At 46.8% G+C, this 23,509-nt stretch overlaps 2 protein-coding genes across 6 annotated transcripts in view; one reads left to right on the top strand and one right to left on the bottom strand.

Moving 5' to 3' along the window:
• LOC119407289 (TNF receptor-associated factor 3-like) overlaps nucleotides 1-23,509 on the top strand; it is a 195,644-nt gene that overhangs the window by 169,119 nt on the left and 3,016 nt on the right. The window contains exon 1 of one of the 3 annotated variants that reach the window (XM_037674191.2): nucleotides 19,041-19,405. The exons of the other annotated variants lie outside the window; for them this stretch is intronic. Coding sequence (XP_037530119.1) covers nucleotides 19,118-19,405 — 288 coding nt within the window. The 5' untranslated portion in view covers nucleotides 19,041-19,117. Of the gene's footprint in view, nucleotides 1-19,040; nucleotides 19,406-23,509 lie in introns of those variants that run through there. 3 annotated transcript variants of the gene reach the window in all.
• LOC119407287 (TNF receptor-associated factor 3) overlaps nucleotides 8,656-23,509 on the bottom strand; it is a 49,053-nt gene continuing 34,199 nt past the window's right edge. For 2 of the 3 annotated variants that reach the window (XM_049419610.1, XM_037674186.2), the window contains one exon: nucleotides 8,656-9,761. In XM_049419610.1, coding sequence (XP_049275567.1) covers nucleotides 8,667-9,761 — 1,095 coding nt within the window. In that variant the 3' untranslated portion in view covers nucleotides 8,656-8,666. Of the gene's footprint in view, nucleotides 9,762-10,443; nucleotides 10,648-23,509 lie in introns of all 3 variants that reach the window. The other variant, XM_037674185.2, reaches the window with a different exon arrangement.

Genomic DNA, 23,509 nt, shown 5'->3' with positions numbered 1-23,509 from the left:
GGCAACGGGAAAAATCCGCCGAGAGTGTCCACATAGTTGCTATAGCAATATTACAAAAAAAGAAAAACTACAGGAGTGCTTTCACAGTGTCAGGTTAGCAAGGACTCACACGGTCACTTATGCTTTGCATCCGGTGTGACATTTAAATGCGGAACAATTGAAGGGACCGCCCTGAAGTCATCTCAAGTCTCGCGTTGGCGTCACGCAGCGTCGCATATGTCGCGTTGCTAGGGGTGTGCAAATATTGGAAAATTTCGGATAACCAATCGAATAGCGTTTTGTTCGATTCGATACACTAACAGAATAGTGCATATTAGAAATAGCGAATACTTTTCGATTATTTTTCGAATAATAGGCGCCGAAAAGAAAACTTGAAAGGAACGAAACCTTGGAGCAGAAAGGCGTGACGTTTCTTTTTTTATGATTAATATTCATGCTAATACCAAGCTGCATGAAGACCAAGGTTTGAATGGAACATCGACGCCATATTGATTACAGGATGAGGACGGTTTTGCTTAAAACACCATTGTCGCCGAATTTACAGATTCATGAATCCGCTATCGTCATCACGACGTTCATGAGGCTGTTGACTAGGGAATATTGTTTAATATTTACATATCAATTTTATTTAAAAGCTGTTGACAAAGTGCCGCCTTGAATAATGTAGTTATTGCTGTATTTCAACCTGCAGTTAGAAATATTTCTATGGTTACAAATATTTCTAAGTTACTATTGCATACGAGCTTGCCTAAGTTTACGTAACTGTGTTATTTTTTTATCGGTCAAATGTAATCGTAATGTGCTGGTGGATATTTGTTTCAAGTAAAATGCTGCGGAACTCCTGGGCTGTTTCGATACTGGTTACACAACTATTGTAGAGGTGCTTTGAAATTGGTTGCCTTATTATTCGAATACCATTCGAATAGTAAGGCAAGCAATACGAATACCATTCGTATTCCATTCGGTTTCATTGCTATTGGATTCGTTTCCTATTCGCACGCCCCTACGCGTTGCCTTCACGCAAAATTCATGTTTAATGCAGATAAGTCGAGGAGGCTGTACGTTTGGAACGCCAGCGCTTGCTTGACCGTGAACGCCAGCATCACTGAAGGACTAATCCATCTCTCCCAGCACGGCCGCTGTTTTCTTTGAACGTCGCGTTCCCATGAGACATATACCACTGACACGTTAATAAATTTTGTTGACTTTAAAGTTTATAATGTGCGGAGAAGAGTGCGCGTTCGTGGTCTCTAAGATTGACTTTTTAAAAAAGCTACTTTGCCACAACCGCTATCGTTTACGTGTTTATTTCTCTTTCTCTGCCAATAAGATTGTAAACATGGTGCCGCTTATAAAATATTCACGAGCCGCGAGAACAATAACGTCTTCTTTTTCACTGTTCTTTTCAATGACCAACCAAATGAAGCAACGATTGCTGTTAGTAACGAGTTTAACTATAGCGAAATTGGCAACCTTTCCCTATTAATCTCATCAATACGTAGCACTGTTAGATTTACAGAAAATAACAACAGGCACCGTTTTCTCACCTTTAAGGCGTTCGCTTTTCTGGTAGGAAAATCATAACTTCCACATTCCGCTTCTTCGAACGGCTCTTGATCCAAGGGACACCGCCCACTGCATCCTTGAAAACTGGCTGCGTGGCACGATTGGCAAAGAGCGTGGTCACATGGCAAGAGCACAGTTCTTTTTGGAATCATACGGCAGAGGCCACATACACGTGAACTGTGCACCTCCTCGACAAAGCGAGTCGGTCGCCAGTTGACACCTGCGATGGCGTGGTCGCGAAAACGGTGCACTCGTCGGAGGTCTGGCATGGCGGTGTGAATTGAGACGTGAGTGCTTCGCTCGCGCTCAAGGGCAAACCGGCTGTATCTGCAAACCGGCTTACCCTTTCCAACGCGACGGGGAGCAAAGCATTCGTTATCGTTGCTTCTAGTGCTGTTTTTTTTTTCTTTTCTCCTGGATGCCGCGGCAGGAGAGACAGATAAATGCGAATTGCACTTCCTTTAAGATTGTGTACCGCCGCTACACTGTGGCGTGTTGAGCGAATTTGTTAGGCGGTGAGAAGAGCAACAGATTCCATATTGTCAGGCATTGAACATAGTGTCTAGCAAGGCTTCCAGAAAAAAAAAGATACTAGTACAATATTTCTGTAATATTGAAGTTCTTCGAATGTTCCTGTTGATGCATTACATAAGAAAATTGAGGGGCGAATAAAGGGTAACGTTTCAAGATCAGCAATGACGATTACGCGACACAAATGATGAGTGTGTTTATAAGTCGATTAGTTTAAGAAATGCAAAAAAAAATTAACTACATTTGCAATATAAGCAGCAAGGAATACAATATATTAAATTATATACGGTAAAGAAGTATCGCGAAAATATTCAAGTCGCTTCGGACTGAAAATTCGCCTGGGTGCGGACGCTGTCTGCGTCTTCAAAAGGTGATGTTAAAAGCAGCGCTGATAAATAAGTGCTTTATGCGCTACCAAATGTGCATTAGTTACTTCAATTGTATTGCCACGTGCGTTTCTTTATTACTTTTGCTGTATTCGGTTTTCGGCCACAAAGACTGTCAGCAACGCTCAGCGCGAACCGCGCCTCATTGTTCCAGAGCCTTCGCGATCATTGTAGATCATTTTGTTAAGATTGCGCGCAAGACGCGCACACTCGCGCTTATTCTGGAATTTGCACGACAGCCAGCGATAACGCTGGAATATTCGACGGCACATGTTTAAATGCCGACGCGCTTCAGCGCTAGTCAGTTGATCGACGGACGACGCCCTGTTCGCCGCTATCATTGTACAGCGTGTATTGCTGTAGTTCTGGTTCTCAGTTTCTCGGCCACAAGTTCGGCCAAATAAACAGTTTCATCCTGCAAACGCCGACTGCTGTCTTCTTCGACGTCACGACCACGTGACAGTATACGTGCTGCCGAGAATAATATTGTTCGCCAAACAAGTGCTGTATTGAATGCAATTCCGCCCTCCTCTTAATGAACTAAGATAAAGCTGAATTACTGGGTTGCGTGGTTTGCTGTCTCCTGTTAATTAGTGTAGTCGCGGTCTTGTTTACACGTTTAAACGTTGCTGCTTTCTTTTACGTTTAAAAGAAGGCGTTCCGTGAAGGTTATGCTCCCGGTCCCCGAGTTGTGCTAGCTTGATCTGTATGAAGATGGTGGTGGTGCGCGTTGCAGACAGGGACAGAAGTGAGACGGGACACACATAGCGCAACTTTCAACTTTTTTTTTTTAACCCGCCATGGTGGTCTAGTGGTTAGGGCGCTCGACTGTTGACCCCAAGGTCCCGGGATCGAAATCCGGACGCGACGGCTGTATTTTAAATGGAGGCGAAAATGTTTGAGGCTCGTGTTCTTAGATTTTGGGGCGCGTTAAAGAACCCCAGGTGGTCGAAATTTCCTGAGCCCTCGACCACGGCATCTCTCATAATCTTATCGTGGTTTTGGGACGTTAAACCCCAGATATTATTATATTATTACTTGTTTTGAAACAAAGGAAGTTGAAAGTTGCGCTATGTGTGTCCCGCCTCATCTCTAAACAACAAAAGTTGAAACTTGCGCCGCGTGTTTCCCGCCTCATTTCTGTCCCCGTCTTCAAAGTGCGTGCGCATCTAAGCTCTAGGTATACAATCGGGCATGCGCCTTGTGCAACCGTTTTTTTTTTGGCGTGTGTACGAAGCGTGCAGGAAATTTTCCAAAGTTATGAAGCGAGTTCCCGAAACGTTAAGATATCGTAGCTTGCGCGGGAAACTGATATCTTTGCTCTAATATAGAATCTTGAGCGAGTTGGTACATATTTATCATGCGTAAAGCGCAGCGCGCACGGGAAACGGGGGACGGACGAAAGAGAAGAAGCGAACAGAAACAGGCCTAGCCAGGGGAGTGAAACTTCCTATACCATCCATGGAACGCGATATTCGCTCGCAGCGCCGGACGAACGCCTGGTGTTTGGGGGCGGTACTAAAACATGGCGGCGCATTGCGGACACGCACTGGGGGACGCCATCTTGATGAGGACTGAAGATCCGAGTGGCCGGGGGGGGGGGGGGGGGGCGATTTAGCGCCCAGTTCAATTGGGATGCACCAGCAAGCCAAATTGAGCGAGTGGAAGGTATTCAGATGGCGAGCGCTCGACCTTCTTCCTGTTGCGCAACCCGCCACATGATAAAACGGCAATCATTGCGTTCTGCTTGATGAAGGTTTGCCCATCCACCTGTTTTTGCACCACTTATTCTAAGTAAGACTTTGTTTTTGTTTACGTGTACACATAAATTAGACAAGAATAAATAGGAATCTTTTATTGCCTAAACGCACCATTCATACAGTAAATTCAAGCATACAGTATAATTCAGGCCGCAGAGCAGACAATCAGAATGTAATAAATAAATCATGCACGTTTATGCTCAATTAAATTACACAGCTACTGCTGCAACCGCATCCTGATATGCCGTGCAAGCGTAGAAAAACAAAACGAGCATCATGCAGATCGTACCTTTCGTCCACAGGGATCCGAAAGAATTTTATGCTGGTGTGGCCTGAACAATTTCGACACCACTTAGCACAGCACGATTTGTGATAACGGCGCGAATCCATTGATGCGTCTGTTTCGCTGAACCTTGCAAAGGTTTCGCCAGTTTCGCTTAAATAAACTTTACGGTGGTAAAAGCGGCCTTTGGGACACCGCAGGCCGTAGCATACATAGGCGCGCGACAAGAAACGCCCCTTTTCCGCCGTGAGAGATAGGACGGCGCAGTTCCCGTTTTCCACTCCGGATGGCGCTCGTATTTTCGCAACCTCGAACTGCAACCTTTAGGTTCACTTGAGTATTAAAAACTCGGGAGTTAATAAGTAACCTGGTAATAAATATAAAATGAAACAACAACGTTCATTTATGCTCGTAGGTAGTACAGCCCCCAAACATTAGGATCGCTGCGGTCACGGGACAGAAAAACCGCGAAGTTTCACCCCCCTGGCCTAGCGCTGGGAGCGCTAGTTCTGTTTGCTTCTGTGTGGTCCGTTGTTTCCCGTGCGCGTTGCGCTTCACGCAAGATGATGATATTGTTGAGAATATATTTATAGCTTATTTACAGTGTGGGATAGTCCAGCAGTCAAGATGGCGGTTGTTACTTTCAGAACACCGACACGCCGTCTGCCCCTTCTCCGCACACCTCACCATAGTCATAGCTGCAACCCCGCTACAATATCTTTAAAATATTTTAGCACAAAAGTGTTTTACCCCTTCGGGACTCTATGTACACAATTGTGTACACCGCTTGTTCTTGCTAATTTTATCGACTAGGGGCTAAGATGGAGCACGATACATTGAACTTTGTATGAACTGAACCTACTTCGTAGATAGTTTGCCTTCATTTAACTTCATTTTGCAGTGTACTGTTGCATGTGATCACTTTGTTGAAGGCACTACCATATTTGACGAGTCGTTGGACGTGCCGCTTCCCGCGACCAACGTCCAGAGTATAATTTTTCTTTGCTCAACATGGACATAACGAACAACGAATTTGCACTATATTTCTCGCCTGAAATTTCATTCTATTTATGCAAAAACAGAGCATCAATGCCTTCATAATAAATAGATATTTATTTAGAAATTCAATATGACTCATTACTATAACACACATAAATAAACGTATTAGGACATTATTTTTGTTTCAGTATATTATCGAGTGCTTTGAAATAATATTCTCTCGATCTCACGCATTGAAAGACAATTCTTCCTAGATGGCGACTGAAAGGGCTATGCCGGGGTCCGCCAAGACTTCCATAACGTATTTCCGTCACGGAAATACGTCAGCAAAATGCCCACGATCAGATGGCAAAGAAAAAATGTAGAAGAAAAAGAGGTTTTGTACACGGGAGTCGAACCCAACACCTGTCGGTCCGAGACGATAGGTGACGGATGCTCTCACCACAGCACAACGGTCTTTTTTTTTTCTTTCTTACACGGTATTTATTACAAATATGCCTAATGTATATACATAGCGTACAAAATATTCAAGGCCGCCCCTATAAGCGCACAATAAGTGTTACACAAAAAGAAGTTTCAGATAACACTGTGTTCTAAAAGGGTATTTGAGCAGTGCACTTCAAGAACAGTGGGTACCAATCCGGCTGAAACTGTAACCGCTCATAAAAGCATTTTAGCTGTAGTCAGTCGTATGAAATGTGACCGCGATGATAACATTGGTTCCTCATGCCTGTCCAACATGCGAGTTTCGCACAAACTCTGCATACCCGTTAGTAAGAGGCATAGAGATGCTTTTGGGTGGCACAAGATAACGTATGCTGTAAGGATTTAACTAAAGTTGTTTTTTAGAAGCCCTTTGTAGAACGTCCCAAAACAGGATCGCATCCAGCAGTCGAGCGCCATAACCAATAAACCACGCTGAAAGCTCTAAATCATCAAAATATGTAATTACAGACGTGGCGTCTGTATAAGAGTTTCAAAAAAAATCACAGCGTCCCTTCTGGATTCACCAAAGACGACTCGAAGCTGAAAGCCATCTTTTCTTTTCAGTCGATGTATTGGGGAGCCTACATGAACGGAGGGTCATTTAGGCTCCCTACATGTATTTATCCTCCCCCGCCACCCTCTGAAAACTTTGTGCACCTAGCGTGATTTCGCACTGCCTCCAGGATCGCAGGCAACTCACATGGTTGCGCACTGCCTCCGTGATCAGCCCACCTTTGACCACGATGCGATGACGGTGTAGGCTTATGACACATGGGCGAAGGAACGAGACGGCCGAACCACAGTCGACGCCTCTTTATTTCGTTTGAACCAGAAGCGCAGTCTTTATTTTCTTCTCTTGTCGCTACAAGGAAGGCGCTACAACGGCATTATGTGGCGTTACGCCGCATGACGTTACGCCAGCATTTGTGACGTCATGACTACGTCACACAATTTTGCGATTTGTGACGTCATCACGTGATGAGTCTTTGCACCACACGTCCCCGACTCCGCAGAACGCGGGACGTCGACGGTCAAAAGAGAGAGAAAGAGAGAAATGTAATTCGGAAAGGCAGGGAGGTTAACCAGAAAAATATCTGGTTTGCTACCCTGCACTGGGGTTTGCTACCCTGCATTGAAAAATTACATCATGGCCTTCGTCTATTAGTTGATGGTACAGTTGTCATATTTCCAGCACTAATTGGTCTTGAGGCCCACGATGCAGAGCGGTTCGAATGCATTGTAGAGCTGGTTTCGAATCAGTAAAAATGCTCCATTTCTGTGGTGCTTCTCGATCAATCCTGGGGAGTGAGCTGCGGAGGGCCGCGAGCACCGCTGCTGTCGATGTTGTCTTGTTTGACGGTCGAAACTGGATGTTTTCGGCTCTTGCTGGGAAGATCACAGCTCCTGCAGATCCTCCGACAGTTGTCGAGCCATCCGTGTAAAGTTTAACATGGTCCTTGTATTCTTCGTGCAGCGTGAGTAGAGTCATCTGTTTCAAAGCTGGCGACGAGAGCTCCGCCTTCTTGCGAATCCCTGTCACTGTCAAGCGTAGTTTTGGTCAGTCCAAACACCAAGGGGGTGCCAGGATCCGTTCCCGAGGCGTGTAGGCTGTTCGAAGGCACTCTCGATAAGTCAATATTCTCTTACAGGAGGAGGCACTCGGTCGATCTTCTGGAAGCGAAGCGAGGTGGTGTGCAGGGGCGCGAGCAAGGTGCCTAATATGAGCTCTAAGCACCTCCAAAGTAATGTGCACTGTGGCCGGATGATCTTTGGCAATAGCAATAGCAATGGTTTCCGCTGTTGATGTGCAGCGTGGTAACCGAAGACAAACTCTGTATGCCTGACCCTGGGCGTTTTCGATTGTGCGTATACTGCTTGTGCAAGCGTTCGTCAAAACCGGCAAGCTGTAAACACAGGTACCCCAGAAACAGCGTTTGGTGTTTAGTGAGGCATATAACGTTTTCACCTTAACGCTGTTGGTAGAGGACTTTTTTTTTGTATGCAAGGTTTGTGCGCGACATACCACTACTGACATTTGAAGTCTGTTTGATATTTCACGAAACCAATTAATTAACAGGTGGAGCTATCACGATAGCAGCATCGATGTTTTCGCCGAGTGTGATGTTCGAGCTTCTAAATAGTGTGTTTATCAAGAGGATTACAATGGGCTAGGCGTAAATACTGATTAAAGTCTTAAGCAGGCGAATCAATACTCCTATAGTCTACGCATCTTCTGGGTGGTTTGGCTGGAACAACTATACGGAGAGCATCACTATTGCAAACCCCGCGCGGCACTTAGTGTAGCTTCGCACTTAATACGTAACCGAGCCAACAGGAAAAATATCGTTAAACCTAGAGCCGATTCAGAAAGATATTGTGAAGAATGTTTTAAAGAAATATATATTTTTGACAAAAATATGGGCCACGTGCTTTATTCAGGATACGAAACTTTAATCAGTACTTGATATCACAAACACACTTAAAACGGAAGCTATACGTTAGGCAGTGCAGGATGTATGCGCTGAATTATGTAGAATTGTATGTTTCCTGTGTATCTCTCGCTGCGTCATGCAATCGTAGATCACCATTGATGCAAATGAAAGGAACAAAAAAAAAACACTGGAAAATTGAAGCGTAAATCTAGGCACCCGTGTTTCATTGACGCCAGAGCTCGATTTCGAAATTGATTGTTCCGCTTCTTAGGAAACCTAACCTTATCAGGTCATCAGCACACACTGTGTATCTGCGGCAACAATGTATCCACGAGTCTCTGTAGTGTTTCCGATCGCATGGTTCTTGAACGGAATTCATTAGAACAGTGTCCGGTGCTAACGGACTGTACATCTTGACCCTGAAAGCAGGCGCCGGACACCTAGAGGCCCCTGCCCTCCCGTGAAACTTTATTCGAACAAAAGTACAAAACTTACGCTCGTAAACCTCAACTGTGAAGTACGCGTCCCTCGTGTGCAACACTGTGACATCAACAAACTTCCATTCATAAGATGTCACACTAGTGCGCGCATCGAAAAGGGACAAAACATATCTCACGCTTCCAAGCACTTCCGTCCATGTAACTGTCGTCGACAACGGCCTGGCTAAATCTAAATGGCATCTAACACCCGGGAAGATCTGAGTAACGACATGCTGAGGATAATCATTCGAGGATGTTTTGCGCATGCTTTGGAGTACTTCTCGCGGCAGGTCCACGAGGGGTACCAGCTGTCGAGACATCAACGTCTCCTCTGAGCAGGACCGGGACGTCGACGACGTGCTTGCTTTCTCGGTCGGATTCTGTTCAGAAGTTCCCGCTTGCAACGAGGTCCGGGAACTCGAAGCTTCGACTTGAGCCATCTCCGACGCTGAAGGTGCCGCGACAGCGCGAGTGATCACGGCCAACTTGGATTCCTGGTGCCTGATTTGTTCAATGAGCCCATTCATTTGACTCTGAATCGCAAGCAGCAGATGCTCGTGACTGCCGTCCCTCAACAGCATCTTGAGTTCTTCGAAAGCAGCCGTACAGTCTTGAAGGGTCAATGCTTGAGAATCCGAGGACGCGTTTCCTGCGCGGGGTGATGAAACAGCGGCATTGCATCCGGCCACGTAGTGTGTTGACAGTTCCCTGTGCAGGACTTGCTCGCCGCATCGCAAACACTCCACGGCGTGGAATGTGCATTCGTTCTCGTAGTGTCGCAGCATCAACTTCATGACTCCTGTGAATTTGCATCCGTGCACTTCGTTCCAGCAATGAACCTTTGTTGCAAAAGGAAGAAAAATAAACTAACAAGCACGATCTCTTTCACACATCTGCGTAATCTCTTTGTAGGCTAAAGTTAGGAACATAATCTAAGTCATAGTTACGTATTGCACACCATCGAGAGGGCATGTTAGGAATTTGCGTATGGTAGCAACTTCCCAACTTTTTAAAATGCGGAACGCTTTAGATGCCCGGGCTGCCGTCTCATGAAGTTGATTGGCGTCGCGCGAAAAGTACCAAAATAGGTTAAAGAAGGCGCTATAAGTCAAATCAATACCAAAGTAGATCAGAAGAGGGCACCACTGAAACACAGCTCCTGAACAATGTTTTCGATCGCTTCTTTTTTTTGCGCCTAAGCTCTCCACTGCGACATATCCTGCGCCGAATGACCGAGTTAATATGCACATTATGATGTAATGACATATACCAGAAGGGCACTGATACGTCAAATGCTACTACATTCCACGTGGTATTCCCTATGGCTAACATGTTAGCATCTCGGCGTATGATATACACGAGCATCAACTCATCTGTGAAGTGTTGATTGCACGGTTAATAAGTGTAGGTGTTTACCTACACGAAATGGCAAGCCTTACAGTGGTAGGCCCGCATATACGCAGTCGTGCAAGAAATGCCACTAAATAATTTGCTAAACGACAGTAGGGACTGTTTTCTCACCTTCATGACGTTCGCTTTTGTGTTAGCGAAATCACAAGTGGTACAATTAGCTTGTCCGAACGGCTCTTGATCCAAGGGACACCGCCCACCGCGGCCTTGGCGGTTGGCAGCGTGGCACGATTGGCATAGAAAATGCTTACATGGCAACAGCACAGTCTTCCTCGGTATCATGCGACAAAGGCCACATACACGCAAACTGGGCACCTCGTCGACAAAGCGAGTAGGTCGCCAGTTGACGCCAGCGACGGCGTGGTCGCGAAAACGGTGCACTCGTTGGAGATCCGGCATGGCGGTGTGAATTCAGAAGGGAATCCTTCAGTGGCGCACATGAGCGGACTGTCTATATAGGGTCAATTGCTACGCGGTGGTTTCATATACTACGACCGCTTCGGTTGTCATAGCAACAAGGGTAGATAACAGACAACCGTTTTATCGTTATCGCGCATTACAAGAGGCTCACTTCTCGTGGCTGTATTTTTTGCAACGCCACTAGAAACGACGCATGCGTTGTGCGCTGTAGTAGTGTTTTCTTTTTTAACCCGGATACAGATGCAAGATAAATTGATAAACGCCATTTCCGCTTCCGCATAGCGTGCGCCGCCATACCTCGCTAAACTGATGTGTTACGCGGCGACAATAGCAAGAATTCGGCATCATCCGAGACTGGAACAAAATTGTCCAGCAGGGTGTCCAGAAGACAAGTAAAACTTGGAGGACGCTTGAGCTTCGCCTTCAAGAGTAGAACGCGAAAGCCTAATCGAGCCCCGTTCTCATCGCCGTCTCAACTGCTAGCCTCGCTTCGGTTCTCGCTGCATGCCTCAACCGTGCCGTAAGGAAACGGACGACTGTGCGCCTATATTGGCCGTTTCAATCTATCCTAGAATTCCTACTGCAATTACAGTTGCGAAGTGCCTACTACGCCATAATTCTTCCTTTCTCGAATCAGCGATGGGCCCACTTTGTTGATCTTTTTGCTGAGGATGATGATCAAATATGTTTGTCTGCTATGTAATGGCTGGGCTTTTAGAACACCCGCTAGTTGCGCAATTCACATGTTTTGACACCTGGCGCGATTCTACGCTTCTGCCACGCAATATTACATGCGTTAAAGACGCTACTTTCATTACATAACATTCATATAGTGTTTTTTTTTTTTGCGAAGCAGTTTCAAGCAATAGCGTGTCGCGGTGGTAGAGCACCTGCTTGCTACGCAGGCGGCCTTTGTTCGATTCTCACTATTACCCGAAGAATTTTATTATTTATTTTATTTGCATCTTTCTCGATTTTTCGGTCACGGACAAGATGATGATGTTTCGCTCGCAACAAGCGACGGCGTCGCTGACAGCGGAATTTCTGCGAAACGAGCTGTTTAACGCTATCGCGTTAAAATTAAGCAAATGTTTTCGTATTATCGGTGCTCATGCTTCTGTTTATTAATGAGAACTAACAGAAAATAATGCTAGGGAAAGTATAGGGGATGTTATTTGTAGTAATTATGGTATAACTGTGAAGAAAGTAAAGTGGACGAAAAGATAACTTGCCGCCGGCAGGGAGCGAACCTGCGACCTTCAAATAACGCGTCCGATGCTCTACCACTGAGCTACGGCGGCGGTCATCCTCCCGTCCACTTTATGGGGTATATATGTGTATTTAAACCTGGGAGTGTTAGTCAGCGCCGATCGCAGCCATAGCGGCGGGTGTGGAACACCCTTTTTTCTGCCTGTTGACGTCACGTAGCACGTGAGCTTTTTACGAGCTGGCAGCTCACCAATAATCCCCTCGCATACTACCCGAAGGCATCAAGTCTGCCAGAACGAGACCCTAGCTATGAATGAAGGAAAGAAGATGGCTCTTAAGGGCTCGTTTCTGTTTGTTAAAACAAAAACGAGCCCTTGAGAGCCATCTTCTTTCCTTCATGCTTCTGTTTGTGTATTATATGGGGGAATTCGGGAGTAAAACAATATTAAATTTTAGTTGAAGCAACACCTTCTACGCCAAACGGATTACACGTGGGTTTACATGTAATCTGTTGATAATAATCATTAACGCTATAGCATTACAGGCAAAACATTACCGTGTCGAAGCTATCACTTCCCTCTGTCGGAAGATACATAGATCGGTCCCAATGACAACGGCAGTCTAGCCCAGCGCAACAATTCCTTGCTTTCACGTGGAAAGTGTGATAAATGGTAACGTACGTGACCCAAACACACCCGGCGTTTGGAATGCTTACTTTTCCAAGCGATGAAACATGTACGCGATCGTGGCGTGATAGTTTATCGTACTGCTGTGCTGTACTCATAGCCAGCAATCACTTATTTGTTACCGGTCTTCCTCACGGTGATTTCGTGGGCGCCGCCAGGTTTGATCGCATGGTGATAGAGTTGAAACCCGCAATAACGAAATCGGCGGGGAAAGCACAAAATTTCGCTCTTGCGGGAATTTCGTTGGCACGAGAATGCGGCAGAAAAGACATGGAATTTACAAACAACACATTTTATTTCCAAAGGTCAGTAAGCTTGCTTTGGTGGGCCTTACCATGCAGCAATTTCATGCCTCTAGATCGGGAATCTCGATTGCCACGGCACAAAGTTCGCCCCATGCACTGGCCAGTGACGACGGCACTGCGCTGTCGCCGGTACCGTCATCAAGTGCGTCTACAGGCGAACCGTCTTCTAGCTCCGCTGGATCAGCGCAGATCAGCGCAGAATCGTGGACAGCGAGCTGCACGCAACGCCGAATTCTTCGGCGATGTCCATTTTTTTCCTGCCCTTTTCCACCTCACTGATGATTGCTCCGCACACGCGACCATGAGCGTGCAAAGCCGACAAAGCCAAGCACAGAGCCAAGCCAACGAACGAAACTCCATGGCGAATTTAGATTTGGCTACTAGTCCGCGATAACGAGCAGGTGTTTCGGCAAGCCATAATCATCATCATTGTCGCCAGCTTTATGTTTTTTTGTAAACAATAATGGCGGCTGCTTCTCAAGTGCGCTGTAGCAATAGCTTTGCACAATTTAAGTGTAGCATGAATGCATTTCAGCAGTTTTCGAATGTAGTTATTGTTGCGAGAGTAGATTATTTGCGCACTCGTGTTTCAAAAATTTCGTTAATGAGGGACTGCGGTATGAATATCTTTCGTAGTCGCGAGTTACGAAATGCATTGACTCCTATGGGCGTTCGCCGGTGCTCCGAAAATATTTCGTTGCGGTGAGAAGTTCGTTCCCTCGGAATTTCGTTACCGCGGGTTTCGACTGTACGTGTGTTTACAATGTTCAGCTGCATCCATTGCCTCCCTGTTTATAGTGAATTCGCGAATGGGCTCTGTTGTTATCTCGGCAAACCGAGCCTATGTGTCGACGGACATTGTGACAATGACTGCCGGTGGACAGCACGAAGCATCGGCCATTGTTCCACAGAACGTGTAAGTGCTTTGTCAGCTTTATTTAGAGCCTTGTACAAATGGTGCGAGCTGCCGACACACGCCTCTCGGTGCTTGCAGCAAAAATGATCTTAGCAATGCAATACAAGCCGCCACAAAACGCCAAACACACTGGCGTTGTGGGGCTTTCTTCCTGGCCATGTCCTTGTTCACCACTAGGACGTTTTACAGCATTCACCAGAACAGTCCAGCTGTCAACGCTTAGCGATGCACGTTTGACCAGCGACTTGTATTGTTTATAGCACAGTAAAGTTCCTCAACGTGGTTTCCATGCGATGATTAAATCTGTGCCGATAGCTCACGCGTGTGCTCAGTCGTGGTCAACTTTTCTCTTGAGGCGCACTAGGTTTCGAACGTTAAGATGTTCTTGTATGTACATTCGAATAGCTTTCAACAGGGACTCGTTATCGCTATAGGGAACCCAAACTCAAGTTCGGGCGCGGCGCTCGCGCGGCTGAGCCATGCGTTACTGGGGGCAGACGCTGCCCGCGAAGGCGGTTTGTCGCCGGATCTGCCAGCGGCGGCAGCAAGGACACGTGCGCGCATGCGCTCCTCATTCGTCCCGGAGCACTTCTAGTCAGCAATAGTTACATTGTGACGCACCACCAATGCAATCTGAGAGCTGTGCGCGTGCGCAGAAGCGGAGGTGGTAGTGATGTGGCCGTGGATGCACCCAGTTGCGATAAGAGCTCGATGTTGTTTTTGAAGCCTGTAGTCACTCACTCGCTTTGTGAATACAAGCGAAACGCGTAGTGCTCACCGAGGGAAACGCGATACTCGGATATTGTGGCTGCTGGTGGCAAAGACTGATGGCCAGGACGAAAGCGTCCGTGACGCATTGTGACTGTGGTCCACTCTGTAGTTCTCGGAGGCTCCGGCGTCCCTTATTTATCTTCAATGTTGACTTCTGCATTTTAAAGCAACGAATTATGTTTATTTTCAAGAGCAGGGGTTTAAAACTCACCTCAGCTAGCGGGCTGCATTCATTAGTCCTGCGCTGGCAGGGACAGAAGGTGAAAGGGAGGGGGGAGCACATTTTGAAGAATATATAACGTAACGTTGGGCCATTTGAAAGAACGCCTTTCCTAAATCGCATACGTGGGTTGATTCTGAAGGGATTTTAGAGTCACGATACGAGAAACATATAAGTACTGATCGTAAAAGTGACTAAAATCGGGACGCCTATTCTCAAGTGCATTTTTTTTTCTTTCACGGTCATGTTTCGACACATGGTGACCGCATGGAGACGACGAGAAACATCTGTGGGCCCGGCCGGTAGCGATATGTCCGCGAACAGCGTGCTTGAGACCCCTTCGCTTGAGTCACCATGTTTTGCCCCACCGATGCGTTGTCGTCCTCGTCATAGTTTTTTTTTTAAATAAAATATGAAACAAAAATAAGAAGTATACCACAATTACACCTTCCCAATGATGCGTTCGCCTTTAAAGTTTTAATGTTGCTGCGAACACCGCAAATCTCGCCGTTGAACTATATCGGTGCTTGAGCTGCGTTGCAGTGTAACGTACAATTCTATTTTTCTCCCTACTTGAGAAACAAGAAGGTTACTTAAACAGAAAACTACGTTTCTTTATTTAATACATCGTTCAGCCACCCGTAAGTGTATTGCCCACTCACTCGATAATACATAGATAGATGTAAACTTACGTTGTAGCGAACACGTAGCTTTTAAAGCAACGTCTCAGAACAACAGTTCACGGTGATAGAAGCTCCGCTTAAATGAATAAAAAAAATGGCACAACTGCGTCAGCTTCGGTGCGCGAGTGCCTGCGCGTAAGGAGAGAGAGAAAGAAAGAGTAGAGGAAGGCAGGGAGGTTAACCAGAAGTTTGTATCCGGTATGCTACCCTGCACTGGGGTTGGGGAATAGGGGGTTGGCAGCGAGAGAGAGAAAATCAAGAATAAGAAAAAAAAACAATCACAACCACACACACACCATAGCGTTCCGCTCAGAGGCGTAAAATACAAAGGCAGATATGCATAGTGAAATGAAACAACATTAAACATAGAACATTTATATTACAAATTTACAAACCAATTTTTCGCGAGAATCAAACCAATTACCTTTACGTCAGAAACCCGATTACGTAACCAAATTTCTTAGTATAAGCATTACGCAATCAGGAACAGCGTCCGTGTTTTAACGCGGTAGCGTTAGAGAGCTCGTGTCGCAGAAATTCCGCTGTCGGCGTCGGCACCGTTGGTTGTGAGCGAAAAATCATCCGTGAGCGAAAAATCGAGAAAGTAGCAAATAAAATAAACGATAAAATATTCGGTTCCAATGAGGATCGAACCCTGGCCGTTCGCGTGGCAAGCAGGTGTCTTACCGCAAAGCCACGATGTTGCTTGCAGCTGCTTCGGACAAAAACACTACATAAATGTCATGTAGTGAAAGGAGTCTCGACGCATTTTGTTCGGCAGGTGTCACGACGAAAACGAGCCCATACGGTAGGCGCATTCGCGAGGCTATCAAACTACGTCGAAAAACGCCGGGATAGTGCAGCCATCGCCGCTAAATACACACACGAACTTTCAAACAGCTCTAAAAATGGACAACTATGTCCATCTAGAGGAAAACATATCAAGCAAACGCAGCAAACGCTAGATAATGTGCTGCCATCTGTGAGGCATTGTGAGAAATATGTCCCGACTTTTCATGGCATCCGACAGGGCCGGCGCGCGGAGGCCATGCGACTCTTGCTTTAGATCGAAAGCCTGTAAAATTCGCGCGCGTGTGTGCGTGTGTGTGTGTGTAACAATACACATTAATAAGTATGCACTTAGTGGTTGAAGTGCGCACTAGGGGCCGGATTTCGCTATCGCGTTCAACTCTTAAAGGCGAAGCTTAAGGGTCCCCCAATTTTTTTGATAGGGCGTCCTCAAGCATTTTCTCGGTGAAAGCTCGTTTGTGAACGCGCCTTACCTGTTTTCATTCATCAGCCACGTAGTGGTCTTCCAAGCTCGGCAACTTGCTTTACTTCGTCCTGCAATTACCTATTCGTTCAATCTTACGACGCATTATAGCATGCGTTCCCGACAGATGGCGCGCTATGAGACTTGAGTGCTATGCCCTTAGGGATTATTACTTGCTCCAAAGCGCCCCTAAACAACCGCGGAAAACACAAAGAACGTGCGCGTTACCATGTCCTGACGTTTCCCAACTTTTCAACGCAATTCTAGACGTCATCAGTCGGTTCACGTGAGTTCATGTGAAAATAAGCTCTCGGGTGGTTCATATACGTTGGATATCAGTTGTGAATTGTTCCCTACCACGCTTTGCCATACAGTCGGACGCTCATTCTGCCTTGTCACACAGGGTGAACCTTCTTGCATTTTTACATTGAAGAACGCTGAGGGGCAAACTTCTTTGGAGCCTTTAATTGAAGCAGAAAACTTCAGGAGGCCAGCCATTTTCTTTAATTATTGCGCGGCTAGCTTTTTGCTTTGGCTGGGTGGAAGCCCTTTGCCTCCCGAAAATTGTGTCGTAGGGCTGTCTCGGCATTTGTGCAATACTATCCCGATCCCGATCCGAGACAACAGTTCTCTGCCACCTGTGGTTTGGAGTGTCTTTCACGAACAGCTTTGCTTACCGAATCGGAATGGCAGACAGTGCTGCCTGTGCTCACTGTGGCAGCGAGGAAACCATTGCGCACGTCCTGTGTCATTGTCCTCACTATTGCTCCCAAAGACAACAGCTCTCAACAACGCTAGCGCGCCTCGACGACCAGCCGCTTTCTGAACAATCAATTTTGGAGTGCCGGAACGTTCTAGCTTCCAACCAGAAAGCGACGAAGGCGCTGCTGAAGTTTCTCCGCTCAACCGACCTCGCTAAACGACTATGATGCTTCCGTGCTTGAGTGTGTGCGCGCTTTTCTTTTTTGTTACTCTTTTTTCCTTCCCTACCTTTCTATCCCCCCTTACCCCTTCCCCAGTGCAGGGTAGCAAACCGAAAAACTTCTGGTTAACCTCCCTACCTTTCACTCAACCTTTATCTCTCTCTCTCTCTGTGCAATACTCATGGGAAGACAAGACGACAATGCCGCCGTCTTTATTAGCTTGCGGAAGCTTGAAATGGTCCCTGCGGAGCGACTCGACGACACTCGAAGGATGCGGTCGCTGGACGCCTGTCAACCGAGCTGGGAGGGCGTCCATGCATTCAGCAAGAACACGATCGTTCTCCACGAGGACTGCACGGCTAGCTGTGCCTCTAACGAAGGCGAGTAGTTCAGTCTTGTCTAGCTTGGGTGCGACTGTCCGGTACAAGCACAGTTAGAGATTTGTCGGACTCTGTATTTGCTTTCTCTCTTCTCTAGTTTCGACGAGATTCCAAGCTGACTCTTAGAATAAATTGTCAATTCCGGACCCCGTGCTCGCGTTTGGCTCGCGTATTCTCAGGAACCTCGACTACCGATTGGCAGCGTGTTTCGACAATGCTGAAAACGTGGTGCAGTGCTCTTTTAACATTACCTTTTAACGACACCAACAATATCCGCGAGAATGTTAAGTTGCGGTTCGAGGTGACTGTCATATTTTGACGATAATTATTTCCACAATATAATGTACCATACACTATTCCTTACTGGCTGTGGCGCCAATGGAGTTACTTTTGTTATATCCTTTTAAAATGATTGCATGTTCAATACACGTGTAATTTGTGTCGCGTAATCATCATTGCTCTTCTCCAAATTTACATTGCTCTTGCTACCTAACTTCTCGATGTAACGCATCAATAGGAACACAAGAAGAACTTGAATATTACATAAATATTCTAGCATATCTTTTTCTAGAAGCCTCGCTGGACGATTGTCTTTCAATGTCTGACAACATGCAATCATTCCTTTGGCGCCGCGTAACTGATTCGCTCAGCGAGCCACAGCGGCGTGGCGGTATGCCTGCTTAAAAAGGAAGTGCAACTCGCATTTATCTATCCCTGCTGCCGCGGTATCCGGGAGAAAAAGAAAGAGACCACTAGTAGCAACGATGACGAATGCTTTCTTCCTCTTGCAACGTTGCAACGTTGCAACGGGAAGGCGCGAGAAGCGAGCTATAGGCGATAATGAATAAACGGGATTGCGAAATGTCCCGTTTCCTATGACAGCCGTGGAGTGTGGGACGACCGAGTAGCGACAGCGCAGAGTCACACAAGAGCCATCGGCACAAGAGCTACTCCGCTCTTGTGCGCGAGTCAAGGGGTCGCGCCCAAATTCACACCGACATGCCGGATCTCAGACGAGTGCACCGATTTCGCGACCACGCCGTCACAGGCGTCAACTGGCGACCGACTCGCTTTGTCGACAAGGTGCCCACTTCGCGCATATGTGGCCTCTGTCGCATGATTCCAAAGAGGACTCTCCTGTTGCCATGTGACCACGCTCTTTGCCAATCGTGCCACGCCGCCAACTCCCAAGGAAGCGGTGGCCTTTGTCCCTTGGACCACGAGCCATTCGAAGAAGATCAATGTGTCAACTATGATTTGTCTATCAGAAGGGCAAATTCTTTGAAGGTGAGAAAACAGTTGAGGCTGTTCCTAAGAAAAGTTGCTCCCTTGAATAAGTCACTCTACTGCGTAAATGCAGGCTTAAAAGTGTAAGGCTGGCCCTTTAGTGTAGACAAACGCTCATACTAATCAACCATAAAGCAACACTTATAAGATGGGTTGATGCTCCTGTATATATTACGTAGAGATTTCCACATACAATGCATAGAGGACATCAGACAGAACTTTGCAGCATTGAACGTTCGCACGCAGTGCTACTGGTAGTCTCAACGGAAAAAGATTGGCACAAGTGACGGTTCGCCGGAGCAGCAAGACTGCGACACGCGGCGCTGTTTTTCCTGAGCACGCCGATATCGGGAGTGCCAAGCACATTCCTTTTGCCAAAGTAGGGGAGGCTGGCGGAGAGCACTCCAACAAAACTTTTTCGGGGCAACTGCGTTGAGGATACAGTTGCTCGCAACTCAAGCGAAAAAAGATCATGTGCATAGCCACATATGCCGATAAGCAATGAACAAGCGTTTTTTTAATATATGGGCTTACGGATGGGCCAACAGTAAGGTGGGCTGCTTTTCACTAATCCACCGGCCACCCCTGCTTCGGAAAATGAAATGTGCTTGGCAATCTCGCTATGGGCGTGCTCGTGAGAAACAGCGCCGCGTGTCACGATATTGCAGCTCCGGCCACCGGTCACTTATGCTAATCTTTTTCCGTTGTGACTGTACATCTGATTACACAAAATGCTCCCGTTCACTCGTTCATTCGGCGTACAATATTTCTCAGATGTGAGCTACAGCAAGCCAGGAAGGCGAGAATAAACCTACAGAGTATTTTTTTTAGGCAATGCAGATCTTTAAAAATATGAGTGGTATGGCAGTCAATCCCCTGTCGTCTTTCTTCGCAGCCGAACTCTACGTCCAGCCGTAAAAACTTCGCCGCCTTAAAGTTACGCGGGAATGAGTAATTAACAAAGTCTCGTTGATTAGCTTTTTAATTACAATCTTCACGGCAGTTCTTAATATGAAAAAAAATTGAACAGCTTCGCACTAGTGTGCGAAGACTGACGAAGCAACGGGGCTGGTGGCCTTCACCTCCTTCTTTCCCTCCTCCTTACCCCTACTTCCGTTTCCCAGTCCCCTGCTATACTGCACAAGGCTATGCTTTATTCTTTACCCTCCTTCTTGCCCCTATCACCCCTCCTCACCCTTACTTGGCTTTCCCACTACCTTGTTTGTTATGCTATACAAGGCTATGACATGCCTCACTTTGTCCGCTCCTCCTTGCTTTCTTCCTCACCCCCTTGCTATACACTATACAAGGCTATGGTAATCTTCACTCTCTCTCCTCCTCTATGCCCTCCTTGCCCCTATCACTCCTCCTCACCCTCACTTTGCTTTCCCACCCCCTTCCTATACTGTTCAAGGCTATGGCACGCTTTACTATGTCCGCCCCTCCTTTCTTCCTCACCCCCTTGCTATACTATGCTATACAGGGCTACGGAAAGTTTAACTCTCCCCTCCTCCTTGCCCCCCTCCTCATCCTCACTTCCATATTCCACCCCCTTGTTATAATGTAGTATACACGGCTATGCTATGCTAGGCACAGCTGTGGAGGCGCTACGCGACACGAGATGCGAGATAAGGTAGAGGCCGTTCATTATGATGATACAGTGAAACCTCGGTGATACGAACACAGGTCATACGAATTTCGGGGTGATACGAATTTTTCGTTGGTCCCGGCCAAGGCCCATTGGCCTGCATTGTAATGGAGTACGGTTGTTGCGAACCGATTTTCACCCAGCGATGTTTGATACGAACGTACGCTACCGCCGAGCTACGAAGAGGTGCTGTCCGCGCTGTCGCGGAAACACATGCGAGCGCGGGAACGCAAGCGTATGCATGCGCGCCGCACCGCTAAATCGTCACAATCACGGTGTAACAAAAATACTTTTCTTATGGTTAGAATAAGCCTTCAGAGACGCGTTGAGGCTCTTATGTGCCTCCGTGTGCCTTCGCGTTTCGATTACAGAGGACATTCGCGCCATGCTTTTTTTTTCTAACGCGTCGACGCGGGCTGCTGTCGTTGTAATGTGTTTACACGCGCCTGCCTCGTGCATCAGACATTCTAGAAAGGTAGACGAGGACCGAAAGAAGGCGAGGACGGTCTTGGCGTATGAGTCAGGCCTCACAACGTCAACATGCGCCACCGTTGAGGTCGCACTTGTGTGGGCACGGCCGTAAATCTCCCAAAAAACATCCCCAAGACCTCCGCGATAACAAAATATTAACACAGGACCGTGGTTCTGTAATTTTGTGGCCTTGATCGCGTCAAAGCACTTCTTTTGTTACTTTAGCTGTAGTACACCGGTGTCATGCAAAAAAGCATATTAAAATTTGGAAGGGGCTACTGCTGTCGCGGGTTACAACGCATCTCTGGTTCATTAATTAAATACGCGCGTACAGGCCGTATATTTACGAGTGCTAGTATGATTGTCGACATCTAAAAATTTAAATGACAATCATTCAGGGTTCTTCCTGGCGTTGCTACGGCCCTGAAAAACAATAAATGAAAATGTACGCCAGCTTTCTTTTGTCGCATGCTAATTTTCCATGCTTTCTGGTGATACGAATTTCGGATGACACGAATATTTTTGGTGGTCCCGTGAGATTCGTATCACCGAGGTTTCACTGTAGTTTCCGCGAATGCGAACCGGTGTTTGCCGAGCGTAAAAAAACTCCGCCGTTAAACGTTGTACGACGTGACAATTTTCGGCATGCCAATTTCTTGGAAATTTCCAAGAAGCACTCTATATATGATATATTAGTAAATTAGTAATCCAACTTCATGTCCCCGACCGAGGCGATGTCCTAACTAGAGGCGCCGGGCGCGCAGGAAATCTCGCCGACGTTTCACGTCAACCCATAAGACCGGAACATCACGTGATGCACAACTAGGCTACTTAATCTTTGCGTTTGATGGGTAGTTCTTATTTCATTCTTTCTTGAACAATAAACAAGCAAGAAAAACTTTTTCGCTTCGCTGTTAGAAGTGCCGCAGTGGCTGTCTCTTAGTTTTTCTCTGCAGAGTGAGGAAAAAATTAAGTGAAAATTGCGGTTTCTTTGGGTACAGCGCGAAAGAAAGAAAGAAGTAGGAAAAGTTGTTGACGCTGCTCAGCTGGGAGTCGAACCCGCGACGTCTCGGTACGCGGCGATAGGTGCCGCCTCTCTACTCACTTAGCTTATTTCACTGGGTGCGTTCGCCAGTGCTTTTCTGTTTTTTTCGCGTTGTACCCAAGAAAACCGTAATCTCCACTTTAATTTCTCTAGCCAGAGCACGACAAGGAGGCAGTCTCCACGGTACTACTTCTCGCAGTCACACGAAAGAGTTTCTTTCGTCTATTTAGCATTTAAGAAAGAAACGGATAAGCACCAGGCATCGAACGCAAGAAGTAGGTGGTCCAGTTGGGTATTTGGGATGACCTGCGTTATCTCCTGACCAGATTCTGCTGCGACGCCCCCTTTGTTTTAACTTTGTCCCGTAAGCTTCCAGTATAACTTAACAGAGCTGCCGCAATACCTGCGTGCCCGGCGCGCTCAGTTTCCATATCGCCTGGATAGGGCACTTGAAACTGTATGACTGATATCTCAACTTACGTGTATATTTCGGAATTGAAAAAGAAAAAGAATGCGTAAGCAATAAACGACGCGTCCTACAACTTGTCCATATAAGCAACTTGTCTCAATTTAAAGTTATTTAAGGAGTCTTTGTTAATTGTGTTTTAGACGCGAAAGCATCTGATGCTCGCGGCGTGTCTGTTCTGCGGCGTCCGCACCCATACTGCGCATGCGGCAACTCTCCCGCCTCTCTTCGCGTGAGCGCGAGGAGGTGGCAGGAGGTAACGTGAGAGCTATGTCCGCTTCGTTTCTCCTCTCCAGTTTCTCTCTCTCCGCCACAGCTGTTCGCTCGATATAATGCGGCGCGCGCTCGCTGCCGTTGCACTCTCCTTCGCAATGGCGCTATGGATGCTCGCGAAGCTGAACGTAAACGGCAACGCCGGCAGGCGTTGCACTCTCCTTCACAACGGCGCTATGGGCGCTCGCGAAGCTCAACGTA

Source organism: Rhipicephalus sanguineus, chromosome 10 (genome assembly GCF_013339695.2).
Source record: "Rhipicephalus sanguineus isolate Rsan-2018 chromosome 10, BIME_Rsan_1.4, whole genome shotgun sequence".
Classification (NCBI taxonomy): Eukaryota; Metazoa; Arthropoda; class Arachnida; order Ixodida; family Ixodidae; genus Rhipicephalus; species Rhipicephalus sanguineus.
This window is presented reverse-complemented; position numbering and strand designations above follow the sequence as displayed.